Here is a 13,186-nt window from a genome sequence, read left to right as displayed (position 1 = left end):
CTCCCCTGCGATGGTTCAAATTTCAAAGGCCATGAAGGACGCATAACTGCAGTCGCAGTTTTCCTTGATAAACGTCGGATGGTTACGGGCTCGGTCGACAAGACGCTTTGTCTGTGGGACTTGAAGACAGGTGTTGTGTTGAAGAAGATGGAAGGGCATCGCAATCTGGTGTGGGGTTTGGCGGTATCACAAGATGGGCAATTGATAGCAAGCGGTGATAACGGTGGAGAGGTCATCGTCTGGCACGGAGAAACTGGCAAATTACTCACCAAAATCGAAGCACACTCCAATTGAATCACCTCGCTGAATTTTTCTCCCGATGGAACAGTGCTGGCCACTGGTGCATATTACGAAAAAAATGACGAAACTGTGGAATATCAAAACCTGGGAGCTGCAAGGAGATCCGATCGAGTGTCACAGGCTATGTTCACTGTGTACAGTATTCACCGCCTGGAGAACTTCTTGCCATCCTAACAGACCAAAATATTCACATTTACAATTCAGGCACCAGGAAACGTGTCACATCTTCAAGCTTCAAGGCTTGCACGTCATACAACTTGTCACTCGCATGGACGCCCGATAGCACACGCCTTCTCACAGGCGGCGATGGCAGGGATCATACTATACGCGAATTGGATACAACAACCTGGAAGCAGGTCGGTAATCCTTGGACGGCAATCACATCTTCAGTGGAGGTAACGATGAGATGATCTCGGAGTGGACAGTATCTCAGGGTATACATCCAAAGGCACGTTTCCGTCTCTGACTCATATACCACAAATCGAGCATGCTTCTTGCAGACTATTGCCACCACAACAGTCCTCGATGCATGCATAGACGGAGACCTATCTACTGACGAAGAACTACTCATGCAAGATATCAACACCGATGCGAACAACCATACTCCCTACATACATCGCTCAAAGGCATGTTTCGTGCAGATCCTAGCCATCACGACCTCCCGTATTACATGTGTAAATGGAGACTTATCTACCGCGGCGCTGAGCAGGAGGACATATCATGTTCGGGTTTAGGTCCCGCCCTTCGGATTCAAATTGTAAACCCTGAAATTGTTGCTCTGTGAAAGCGAAAGAATCTGGTGAGAACATTAAGCCGACTCCACAAGAAATATTAGACGAAGTATACGAATCACAGAACTCTTCTGAACGATGTGACACTAATTTCCGTCACCGCCAGGTCAAGGTTCTGCTTCTCACCGGCTTTGAGACTACTGCAGGTAACATGCATTCATCTAGCAAAAGACCGCATGCACATTCTCACTACTCCTTGTATTTTAATCAGTCACCATGACAGTATATAGGTTCCAAACAGTCCGCCGCTTTCACAACTTTACAATGGGCACATTAGAACATATCCAGACATTCAAACGAAGCTTCGCGACGAACGTCTAGAGTTCAGACCAACCTCCCTGACATGATCTTACAAATAAGCTTCCTTACCTAGATGCCGTACCAAACAAAGTTCTCCGCCTTCACGCAGCAGTCAAGGAACTTGCGCGATGAGTGCGTATCCAACCAAAAAAATTATTCAAAGCATTCAAGCTGACTATGACAGGCAAATCCTTGCGTACAGCTGCCAATAACTCTACCAAGAGCATATTCATTCCGAAGGGGACGGTGGTCATCATTCCACTTGCAGCACTCAACTGTTCTGTTAGGGCCTAGTGCAAAGACGTCCCGCCAGCTCGAAAGTCCGCATATTGCCGGAGAGACCCTGCAGGGTTACCTTTATTCTATTGACATTCCGGGATGGAGCGCGGATGTGCCTAGGGAGGCTCTTTGCATTAACAGAGTTTGTTCAAGGTACGCTGTGCACTGTCAAGATTATTATTATTATTAGTTCCGGTTCGTTTTGACTTTGATCGAGTTTGGACTCGTCCTAGATTGTCCTTGTACATGTGTTTGAGATGGCGGATGGGACAACGGTGCTGATCGTAGAGTGCTTGGGGACTGTGCTGGCAAGACCGAGGGGGTGCCTCTCCGGGTGCGTCGCTATCAAGTTTGACTGCTAGTGCCAAATCGTCAATTCTGCAAGTCATCTAGATAACGATATATGAGCCTCGACCTTGTGCTCCGTTGTCAAACTCCCTGTTGCGCATTCTGCTTTGGTTTCGTTCGCAATGCGCAACTATTGTGCCCGACAAAGTATGTGGCGAGATGTGTCAATCACACCCTGGATCAACAGGGTCTTCAGGTCAAGCTCTAGGACGATAGGCATTAAAGGAAGTGGCGCGAATATCACGGACCGGTTTTGCGCGAGGGCAGCGCACGTCACAAGATTAATGACTAGGAAAAGAGTTGGGCCCCAGGTCTTTGCCACATTAATGATAGGAAGTTTCCGGATCCTAGCCTGTCGGGAGATTCAGATCTCCAAACACACTCCTGTTCATTAATGTAAATCAATTGCACTTGCACATGATTACTGTTTATCCGTAAGATCTCTGATTTCTGGCTTTCTTGTATTTACATGACACAAGGGTATCACAATTAACTGGGTTAACAAGGGGTATGCCTTCAAGTCAGTCCATCAAGAAATGACTCGATCTTAAAGTTACATAAATAAAAGTCCAGATAACTAAATAGCACGCATGTTACTGTTTAAAACAGAACATGCAAAAATGTGTGAATACGCTAGAACAAAGAAAACAGACTTTAACGTAATGAGTGGTAGACTTTCTTGCAGTCTTCTTATCCTCGACCCCATGAACCCTTTCACTGTACACGACTGACATCCTCCTCCCCAATCTGTTTTTCTTCGCTTATTTGCGATGTCGTTGCAGTGGTGTGCTGCGGCTCGCGGCTGCCGGAAGACGCTGGACTGGCGCGGCTGGCAATGTGCCTGCCTCTGGCAGACGGAGGTTGGTGTGGCCTCAACCTAATGATAGTGCTACCTACGACAACGCCCGAAGGCTCTACCCCTACTGACTAAGCTATGCAAATGGTGGCAAACACCCGCCTGTGCCACCCCCCGCTGGAGGGGTACCCCACTCCAACGCACCTGCATTGTACTCGCTACGAGGCATGACTTCATTTTCAAGAGCGACATAGTCGTATGCAAATTCGCCCATCTCCGCATCGTCGACACCGAGGATCTCGGTCTCCTCGTCGCAACGGATCCGGAGGCCGGGAATAAAGTGCATGACCCACAATATGATGGTCTATAGACGAGCAAAGAGTCAGATAAAGAAGGGCGGAGAAAGGATATGGGCATGAGACTGACAGTCATGACGAAAGAGTAAGAAAGCCCAGAGACAGAATCTGCGAGTTGGATGCCGAGTTGACGGTAGTTCTGGTCAAGCCAACCTCCAGGAATTGTAACAACGCCATCAGCACTAGCAATGCTTGCTTGAGCGAAGAGACCAGTAAGGACGTTGCCAGCAATACCGCCAATGGCATGCGATGCGAAGATCTAACATAGAATGAGCATCGATGATTCCATGCACACATGGTGTTCACATACATCAAGCGTATCATCATACTTGAAGATGAACTTGAGCTGGGTGGCAAAGTTGCAGACGGTACCAGCCATGAAGCCGAACAAAACAGCAGCCGCTAATTCACGTCTCAAAAATTTTCAACGAATTATAAAAAGTAAAACTCACGAGAACCCACGAAACCCGAACCAGGAGTGATAGCAACGAGACCCGCGATAGCCCCAGAACAGAAACTGACAACAGACCACTTGCGTTCAAGACGATAATCCCAGAGCATCCAAGTCAAACCGCCGACGCTTGCAGCAAGATTGGTAACAATGCACGCCTGGGTTGCACGCAAGTTTGCGGAGAGGGCAGAGCCGCCGTTGAAGCCGAACCATAGGAATACCATGCCCAGGATGACATAAGTTGTGTTATGAGGCTTGTAGGCGAGGCGCTCTGTGCCATATCCGCGACGTTTTCCAAGGTAGAGTGAGATGGCAAGTGCGGCAGTACCAGAAGAGATGTGCACTGGGGTACCTCCAGCGAAGTCAAGACCACCAAGGACGTACGACCAGCCTTGTGAGTTCCATGTCCAACAGGCGATGGGATCATAAACGAGTGTAGACCAAATAAAAACGAATGCCAGGAGAGGACCCAAGCGGCTGCGTTCTGCGATAGCACCAAGGGCAATCATAGGACTGGAGTTACATGAGTGTTCTGAATAAGAGACCATACTAATCATAACGTACGTGATGGCAGCGAACATAAGCTGGAAGACGCAAAATACGATGGCCGGTACTCTGGGACTACCGATAGAAGGTTGGTTTAGTACATTTCGCAAGGCAAAGTATTCTGACGAATAGCGGTTAAAAGTGGAGACTTTGAATCCTGAGGGAAAGCATACTGAGGTTGCCAATGTACTAGGGACTGGCAGTTTCGCTGAAAGCTAGAGAATAGCCCCAGAAGAACCACTACAATGTCGATGAGCACATAGAGCGTAGTTAAAATTTCATAAAGTGTGACGGACCTGGAAAAAGACCATAGCAACGGTCATCATACTGAGGTAGATCATATTGAGGACATTCTTCCTCCTGAGTAGAAGAAGCCAACCCCAGGTATCATGATCCATACTAGGGCGGTTGATGCCAATGTCCAGGCAATATCACCCATATTGAATATGGTTCCAGTAGACGAATAGAGGTCGCCGGCTGGACAGTGCTGGGTTGAGCATTTTTTAGGAGAATGACGTAGAAGACTCACAAGCATCGTAGGTAGCGTTCACCATTTTGCCCTTAATACACGTTGACGATGGGATGGGGGCTGTGACGAATTAATGTTCCTGCAAATAAAAGATGGACGTACGCTCCTTGAGGAAAACCCTGTGGGTAGAATAGATGCGGGTCACTGAACGGTATTGTACTGTCATCCTTCCCCTCGATGCAGTGTTCGCTCGACCGCTAAGCAGGGAAAAGTAGGACATGACATGTGCACCAAAATCTATTGTTTGTCTTCCTGATCACAGGAAGAGTCGGACAGGATGTGATTTGTGATGCATGTAAGTAGCAGCGATAGTGGAAACAACGCATGTACGGCTGTGTTTTATTACGAATCGGAGTATCATGGAAAACATTGTGTATTAGCGAAATTCGATTGGTACGTGAGGAAGTGACGGAATAAGCCCTGGTCAAGACACACGTATGGATGTGTAGTGCGTGCGCAACATACAAGGGTATCATAACGAAGCCTCCTGTTCCCGACACGTGTGCCAAGACGTGCCATGCGCAAGACAACTCAGATCGAATTGAGAGACACGATCGTGTATAACCAGTGCGTTTCCTGGGGCATACACCGCCGGGTGCAAAATGGGAGGGATCCAGAGAAGAAGGCGTCCGTCAGGACCTGCAACCCATCCATCCTCGTTCGCAGCAACAGAGACTGGGTTGAAGAATCCTGGAGAAAGGAGGAGGCGGAATGACTCGGAAGAGCGTAGGATGGGTTAGGTGAAAAGCATATCGCAGGGGCTTTGGAAGGGTGGGGTTGGTTGAGAAATTCTATATCCCACACACGGATGGTCTTGTCTTCTGAACCAGATACAATGCGCTTGCCATCGGGTGAGATTGGGACAGACAGAACGCGTCCGGTGTGCCCTTGGAAAGCGGGACCCACCCCCTGGCCAGTCTTCATATCCCACAGCCGCACCGTCTCGTCATCTGAACCGGAGACGATACGACGACCATCTGAGGAGATCGCAACAGTGTTAACCGAGCCAGTGTGGCCTTGGAAAGGGGTCCCCACTGCCTCGCCAGTCTTCATATCCCATACTCTGATCGTCCGGTCACCTGAGCCCGATACTATGCGAGTTCCATCCAGCGAGATTGCCACGGAACGAACCTAGTTACTGTGCCCTTGGAGGGTAACCAATGCCTTACCGGTTGCTACATCCCACACCCGGACTGTTTTGTTGTCTGAACCTGAAACGATGTGATGTCCATCCGGTGAGAATGCGACGGACCTAACATGGCCAGCGAGGCCTTGAAGAGGGGCACACAATGCCTCGCCAGTCTCCGTATCCCACACCTGGATCGTTCCATCGAATAAACCACATGCAATGTGTTTTCTGTCTGGTGACATTGCAACCGAGAAAACCCCGGTATTCGTGTGGATTATATTTTCCATCGCAGGCCAATTTTTGACGTGGCTAGCAACAATGCGGGGGGTGTGAGGAAACTTTGCAGCGAAATTGCGAAATATTCTCGACTGCGTTGGAGCGAATGGTAAAGCGGACAGGTATAAATGGGGAGTACTGTGCAGAATGGTGGTTGTGAAAGTTCGAACGAAACGCAGGGTGTCCCTGATAGCGTCACTAACACACGTAAACCCGCCATGACCCTACAACCATCCCACTACTCGTAAGAATTTGTTGGGAAAAGAATGACCTTGAGCTACGCACTGAAAACCAATCTGCAATAGATGGGAGGGATGCAAACTGCGCAGCTTGGCGAGGTATGCAGGCTGAGCTTGGTATTAATATGATGATGTTGTAGTTGTCGGGAAGCGGCCGCGGCAGGCTGAGGAGCTTGTGACAGAGATCTCAGCTGGGTCAGTATTTGACGGAGCTCATATTGAGAAACACCTGCTTCAACAAGCTTGCGCAGCTGAAGCCTGGAAAGATAGAAGAATGCACTGATGTGAGACGAGATGTACAGGGAATGCAGTGAAGACGCTGACACGCTGGTGATATGAGCGAGCGAAAAAATAGAAAGAGGGGTGGCACACTGACCAATAGCACAGCCAACGCCTCCCAGGCGCATAAGTAAAAATTAACCTAGAATAAAACATAGAATCAGCAGACGCCCGGCAATATTGATGGTACTAACTGAAGAAATAAGAAGAATAGGTAGAGCCGTGACAACACTAGCCCGGCCCCGGCCCAGTGAGGCTGGCAGTGGCAGTGGCTGAGTGCCAAGTACTGAGTGCTGAGTCAGGACAGTGGGTCCATGTTTGTACCTAGCATATCTACTTGAAGTTGAGACTTAGCCGTGAATTAAAATTGTTTGACTAGCTTTAAGCCTACTTTTGGTTCCCCGGTAACAGTCAGTCTGATTAAATCTCCATGACGGTCCCCACAGTAAGTCGTCCTTCATTGATATTGGTAATTACTAATTTTGACGCTGAAGCCACAGCCTTCTGAGCTTCTACCCATAGAAGCAATCAATGAAAACCTTCCGACCACTAAACACCGTGACATTGCCAGAGCACAGACCCTGCACAATGTATGCCTCGAACTTCAGCAAGAAAACGCAGAACTCAAACAATTGGTGGGGCGGTTGATAGCAGAGTACAATGAGTTGGCAGCAACCCTTACTAGACTTGCTGAGCGCTACCACACTGTATGTTTGATCTTTTCCTTGCATATTGTGTATATCATTAAATGCCAAATTTTGTAGTGGGTCTAGTAGTGCCTGCCTAAGGGAACAAACCGGCAGCACTGGGGGTAAATAATGGTAGCCAATATTTTAAGAAAATCCCACGTAATTGATCACGATCCTCTTCACGAGTATACATCCAGCACACCATGGGCACTTACTCAAGGATGCAGGTCTAATGCGAATCGCGGTGTTGATATATGCAGACGACGTTGGTGCCAGTACAGATGGTGGAGCCGGTACAGACGATAACGCCCCAGGAACAATCGTACTGACGTCTTGATCGCCCACTGCTTTATGGCTAGTGGGCCGAGAATCTTGAAGTCGGTAGCTGACAGTATACCTAAACACGCTTTCCTAGCTCCGGCTCCGTCGTATCTACGCCAGGAACTAGCCGTGGCGCTCGAGATCGTCGAGATGGTTGGCCGTCACCCCTCTAGGCACAATCGTTGCTGTGCGCATCTTCTCCATGTGCCCATCCTCGCCGAGAGCGAGCTGACGGTGACACGGTCTCCACTGATCTCCGTCGTCTCGACGTGGCCTGGCTTCCTCTGGGGTGTGTGCGCAAGAGGTGTGGCCTTGACGACACGAGCTACACGGTGAAGGTCGAATTTGAGCGGACCTTGAGAACAGCGATGTTGAAGCGATTGAGGTAGTGTAGGGCGAAGTCGCTGATGAATGAGCCTGCGATGATGACTTCGATGCCCGAATCGGGGATTTCTTTGAAGATCTGATTATTGAGTGATAGTTAGTAGATGTAGAAGGTAATTGGATGAAGGAGAGTATACTTTTTCAAGTTGTCTGAAACGAGTTGAAAGGGTTTGAGGGCTGCTCCTGTGTGAAAGGGGACAGTAGGCTAGACGTCGATAGATATGAGCCGCTTCATAAGAAACCATAATCAGTATGAGGAAGCGACTCACTTTCGAGTTCACCGAGGGCTTTGGCGCATGCGAGTTTGTATCCCTTGATGACTTCGCTACGGTGGAGGCCCATCACAGGAAAGTTCACTGGTTTCTTGAGTAGTTCTCCTGCGAGAATGATGACCATGTTGATAGTCACCCATCTGGATTGAAGTTAACAAGTAGATACGAAATGAGACGGAGAAGGACGTACCAAGCTCGGCTGCTGGGCGAACGACTCTGACCTCCCTGATTATGGTAGCAGCATCGGATGTTACGAAAAGTCAGCCAAGGTGATTTATTCTGCACTAACAGAGTTAGGATAGACATGTCTAAGTGCAGGACACGTACCACTAGCATTGCTCTTGAAAGACGTTGGGAGAAAAAGGACGTGCAGCATGGATTGCATAGCGGATGTGGTGAATTTTGTGAGAAGGTGAAGGGGCTGGAGGAACGTATACCTCAGGAATCGTTAGTATCTGTATCTGCCCGACTGAGTGAAGTGCGTCGCAGACACATTGGAGGTAGCAGGTGGGCAGACATTCAATTCTGCTCACGACACATAAGATCGAGGACTTAATAACCACAGAGTACGCTCCTTGTCAACTTCAAATGTTGCAATTGACTGACAGTCCATCTCCCTGTTTAGCGATATGTCAGGATTGCGCGATTATAGACTATTTACTGTGTGCGATGCCGATGCAGACAACCCATGATGCGAGTGCACATGAACTCAGTGTCGGCAGCGCCGCCGCCGCCAGGGGCTGCATACCAATGCATGGGCCATGGACATCAAGGGGGGAAGGAGCACGATGTGAATGAGGCAAGCCAGGAGAGGGAAGGAAGACGAGGAGTGGGCGTACCGAGTGTCACTGAGGTATTTGAGCGCTCAGATATGGTTTACCATCACCTCCAGTGGTGGCGGGCGGGCATAGAGGCAGCATTCCTGACAGTTGGCGGGCAGCGGGCAGCAAAGGGGCGGGATGATAATAATAACCATGAATCGCACGCTGATTCTACTCCGCCTGAATTTGCCGAGTGTGCCGAGGGGTGCCCAGACTTCTACCCAGACGTAGGCCTGAAGTCTGCATAGACTTGTGCCAAGACCGGCCAGAATCCTGACATTCACATGTGTTGTAGGGCTGCGATGATGGAAAATTGGTCATGGCAAGGGGACCGTTTTACCCCTTGCCATGACGAAGCTGCCCGCTTCTGGCAAACTTAAAATCTTTGTGCTCTCGCACACAAGCCCGTATGATTTCGAGCATTTATGACGCGCCTATCGTGCGATGCAACATACCGTCATCAGATAGTGCCAAGAGAGCTGCCGCACCGCCAACGACACAGTAAGATCGATCATGTACCAACAATTTCAGTATTTGCGAGATTTCTTCCAAGATGACTGATCGAAATTCTTGTGTGACAAATTCTCTTTCAAAAGAAGAATCCTGAATCCCTACAAGAGTGTGGAGTGCTGTTGCAGCGTTCCTTTGTGAGTCCCACTTCTGGTGGTCCAAGGCCGCCACTATGGCGCGGAATATGGCAATCTTAGTTTCTCTAATCAACTCTTTCCCGTCAGCTGCAATTTTTCTTAGCATATATCATTATGCATAGAAATGTGTGCTCACGATAGTTGGATATGATGTCCAGGAAATCAAATGCTGCATGATTCAGCGTTGGATCGCCCTTTTTGAACATAGTACAAAGGGCCGCTGTTGTGTGGGCTTTGAGGATAGTTGCCCTCAGTTCATCTATACAAGTGTTGAGATCTTGGAAGGGGAAAAGCAGCGCACAAGCTTACCGTTGTGCATGAGGCGTCCGAGCACTTCTTTACCAGGTTCATTCTCGACCGTCACATTGAACAATCCTTCCTTGACAGCGCTGATGATATAGTCATGCGCAGATGGATCAATCATAGCTGTTCTGATGTTGTCTGCATTGTGTTGAGGAAGATTCCATGATGACATCGGGTGAAAAACTGACCGTAGTCCAGGATACGAGAGAATGCGTAAGCCACAAGCAAACAGTTCTTCCGATGTTTTAAACGATTGACCAATGTCACAACGACACCTTCCTCGATTGCTTTGAGTCGTATGTATGCTGAAAAAAGCTTAGCAGCAGAAGAGATGCTATCATATAAGACACTCACGGTGCCGGAGAATTGACAACATCGCGAGAATAGCTCTACTACTTGTTTCGTGCTTTCGACTTTTCATCAGCGACACCAATTTCTCGATGAATCTTCTTTGAATCAAGTCAGTCTGAACGTCAACTGGAGGTCTGCTAGTCAGGCACTATATATGAATGCAAATGCATATATCGTACTATGGCTCGCAAGTTGGCCAAGGATTTGGATAGCAGGATCCTCAATATCAGTTAAGCGATGTTCCAACATGTCGACCAAAAGTGCGATAAAACCACATCCTGGGTCGAATAAACGATCACGGAAGGTGTCTGGATCATGCTATGAGCTCATCAGTCTCACGACAGCGACATGCGAAACTTACCGTGTCTTGCATACGCACATATAACATTGCCCACCGGTGGTGAGATGTAAAAGTCGTGTTGCTTCAAATGTTTGATAAGCGTAGGAATTAGATCTAGAACCTCAGCTTGCGCTCTTTCTGCAAGGGATTGTCAAGCATACGCCTACGTTTGAAGGAACAACCGAAAATACCGTCGTGGACAAGGGCAGCAAGTATGCGTAAGGCCGCTACCAAAATTTCTTCGTCTGCGATAGGCGTTCTCACTTTGAATGTAACAGCACGTTCAGGTCGAAAACTCACGTTGGCTGCCAAGAACATCGGTGATGCCCTTCGCGGCCTTTTCTGTCACAGCCGGTCGGTACAGGTCTGAAGATATCACAGTCACAAAGTGAATATCGTTCCGGTGGACTAAATTACGAACCATAGCTAGAAAGCAACGACAAAGTCTGTGATACATAAATTTGCACCATCAACGACTTGGTTTCGGAGACCCCTCCTAGGGCTAGTACACGCTGTAATGTTGCTTCATTCAAGATCTCATTCCCCACCGCGGCATGCTTGATTAGGGCGGGGAGGGCTCTGCAAGCTCGAATCCGATCAATATCGTCCCTGCTGTCCAGCATTTTCAACACGTCAGCAGCTGCCTTTTGGAAGTATTCTGCGTCAAGTTTGGGCACTGCAGAGAGTGAGAACACGTCTATGCAACAGGTTCACCATGACCTACATAGTTCGCTTAGTGCAACGGTAGGACTAACACATACTTTCGGATCATCGCTGTAACGGACTAGCTTATTTAACTGACTCTCCCAGCTGTCCGATTCTTTGATCGCAGCCCTTCCTTGTTCTATAAAGCCCTTAGAAGATAAATCATAACAAAGAAATGAAACACCCACCAAATGAGGCCATGAACACCAGTCGGTCAACCGCATCGAAACACTCCACTCCGTGTAACTGGATATCTCTTAGAAGCGAGGGCACGGTTGATTCATCAAAGATATCCTTCTCCCACAGCTGACCCAGTTTGGAAAGTCGTCGTTGGCTGGCTGGATCATTCCAGTACAGCAATTCTGGCCAGACGTCGAAGTCCTTCCAGAATTTGGCCTTGGCTCTATAGTTGCCTTTGAACAAGACAGAGGCGTGAATCTTCTGTCCGGGGAGAATCACCCGAGGCGCGCCACGATGGAGCCTTTAGGAGATTCTAGTGAATTCATCGGTGCGCGGCGAAAAGCTTAAAGCACGTACCCGAACGCGTGACTGTCTCGAGTGCCATAAACAACCCGCTTGACAGGAGCGAATTCGAGCAACCACCACATGCTCCTTAGTGATTCGTACATCCTCTTCTGCAGGTCATCCATCTTCCAGACAACTTCGGTGGGCTTCATCCTCAAGCCTGCCTCGACAGCCTCCTTTCGCATCCATAGCAATGGAATGTCGCCTGATTGAAGCTTCTCGTTGAGTCGATTGCCTCCGCCACTGGTAATGTCCGTTATTGAATCAGGTTTGTAGATATTTCAAGGCATTCGACATACATGTCCGAGTGGCTACCTGCAAACCAACTTCCTTGATGCGGTCGGAATGTGATCCTTGTGTTGATGCACCATGGATATACTCTGGAAGGAATTTGACTCGCCGCTCATCCAAGGCAAGGGCATGTCTGAAATAGCACATATGGTGGTCGCCGTCAGTGGTCGAAGGTAGCGTCTTGCCCCTCACAACGCCAACCGAAGATACAGTATCCCTTGAGATGAATGAATAAACCTATATCATCCATGTTCCAAAGGTGAAAGTCTTACCATACGGCGATGAAATGGATGTGGACGTGCGACCTGCAGAATGTGCTCTTGAACGTTTCAGCAAGTTCACTCGCCCAGGCATGTCTGCGCCGAGATTTTCTCTTTGAGGCATTTTCATTTATTTTCGAATATAGCTCGAATGCACTGAAGGTCGCCGAGATGAAGATAAGAAAGAAACTATGGCGCAAGATGAAACTGTGCTTACAATGGTATTTGCTCGCTGTTGCCAGGAAGAATCACATCAGGAATAGGGCTCCGTGAAAAACTACCGAGTTTTTGACGTTGGAGTTTTTGACAGGTTTTTAACGTGTTTTTAACCAGTCGATAACTCGGGGTTGATATTGGGGTGTCAAAAACTAAAATATATATGTATATGATCTCGGGAACATAGCCTATCGAATTCTCCATCCGAACATCCGAAATCACCGAAAAATCGTTAAGATATGACCGACGATCTGTCAACGTTGTCAACTACCGTCCAATTGAGCGTTCGGCTGAATCGGCTCAATGATTGCAACAAAAATTTACCTTGATGAGCTTCTTCGAGGACATTGGGCGCAACAACGCACAGTTGAGCCACCTCCGAAAGGCACTCGCACAACTTCCACATAGTATCCCCCTCGGAAACTCCAAGATTTCTTAGACC

The 13,186-nt window shown here is 48.4% G+C and overlaps 3 protein-coding genes across 3 annotated transcripts; all 3 read right to left on the bottom strand.

The window, feature by feature from the left end:
• Window positions 1–2,445: 2,445 nt before the first annotated feature.
• Window positions 2,446–4,807, bottom strand: F5147DRAFT_722493 (ammonium transporter AmtB-like domain-containing protein). Its single transcript, XM_041438917.1, has 8 exons — window positions 4,697–4,807; window positions 4,547–4,644; window positions 4,460–4,520; window positions 3,623–4,288; window positions 3,481–3,572; window positions 3,241–3,429; window positions 3,019–3,178; window positions 2,446–2,833 (listed from the first exon to the last, which is right to left on the bottom strand). Exons 1-8 carry the CDS (start codon window positions 4,719–4,721, stop codon window positions 2,733–2,735), a joined length of 1,392 nt encoding a protein of 463 aa, XP_041286842.1. The 5' UTR covers window positions 4,722–4,807; the 3' UTR covers window positions 2,446–2,732.
• A 2,898-nt stretch (window positions 4,808–7,705) lies between these two features.
• F5147DRAFT_657722 (uncharacterized protein) lies at window positions 7,706–8,409 on the bottom strand (the record flags this gene model as incomplete). Its single annotated transcript, XM_041434311.1, has 5 exons — window positions 7,706–7,798; window positions 7,863–7,940; window positions 7,985–8,092; window positions 8,151–8,218; window positions 8,283–8,409. The coding sequence occupies 5 exons, from the start codon at window positions 8,407–8,409 to the stop codon at window positions 7,706–7,708; spliced, it is 474 nt and encodes a 157-aa protein (XP_041286841.1).
• A 1,120-nt stretch (window positions 8,410–9,529) lies between these two features.
• On the bottom strand, window positions 9,530–13,173 carry F5147DRAFT_840661 (armadillo-type protein; the record flags this gene model as incomplete). Its single annotated transcript, XM_041444315.1, has 18 exons — window positions 13,069–13,173; window positions 12,746–13,011; window positions 12,541–12,684; window positions 12,346–12,485; window positions 12,277–12,292; window positions 11,990–12,220; window positions 11,641–11,933; window positions 11,472–11,591; window positions 11,169–11,423; window positions 11,048–11,113; window positions 10,939–10,992; window positions 10,769–10,885; window positions 10,587–10,715; window positions 10,411–10,533; window positions 10,245–10,361; window positions 10,063–10,194; window positions 9,890–10,012; window positions 9,530–9,840 (listed from the first exon to the last, which is right to left on the bottom strand). Exons 1-18 carry the CDS (start codon window positions 13,090–13,092, stop codon window positions 9,530–9,532), a joined length of 2,661 nt encoding a protein of 886 aa, XP_041286840.1. The 5' UTR covers window positions 13,093–13,173.
• Window positions 13,174–13,186: the final 13 nt, after the last annotated feature.

Source organism: Suillus discolor, assembly GCF_016758755.1.
Source record: "Suillus discolor strain FC423 chromosome Unknown F5147scaffold_91, whole genome shotgun sequence".
NCBI lineage: Eukaryota > Fungi > Basidiomycota > Agaricomycetes > Boletales > Suillaceae > Suillus > Suillus discolor.
Note: the sequence above shows the minus strand (reverse complement) of the source record. Positions and strands in the feature narration are given on the sequence as shown.

Coding starts and splice junctions, on each gene's coding strand:
- F5147DRAFT_722493 (XM_041438917.1), bottom strand. CDS start 4,721: ATGGTGAACGCTACCTACGATGCTT. Junction 4,521..4,546: donor TATGGATCATGATACCTGGG/GTTGGCTTCTTC, acceptor CTCAGGAGGAAG/AATGTCCTCAATATGATCTA. Junction 3,179..3,240: donor CTTACTCTTTCGTCATGACT/GTCAGTCTCATG, acceptor GCTCGTCTATAG/ACCATCATATTGTGGGTCAT.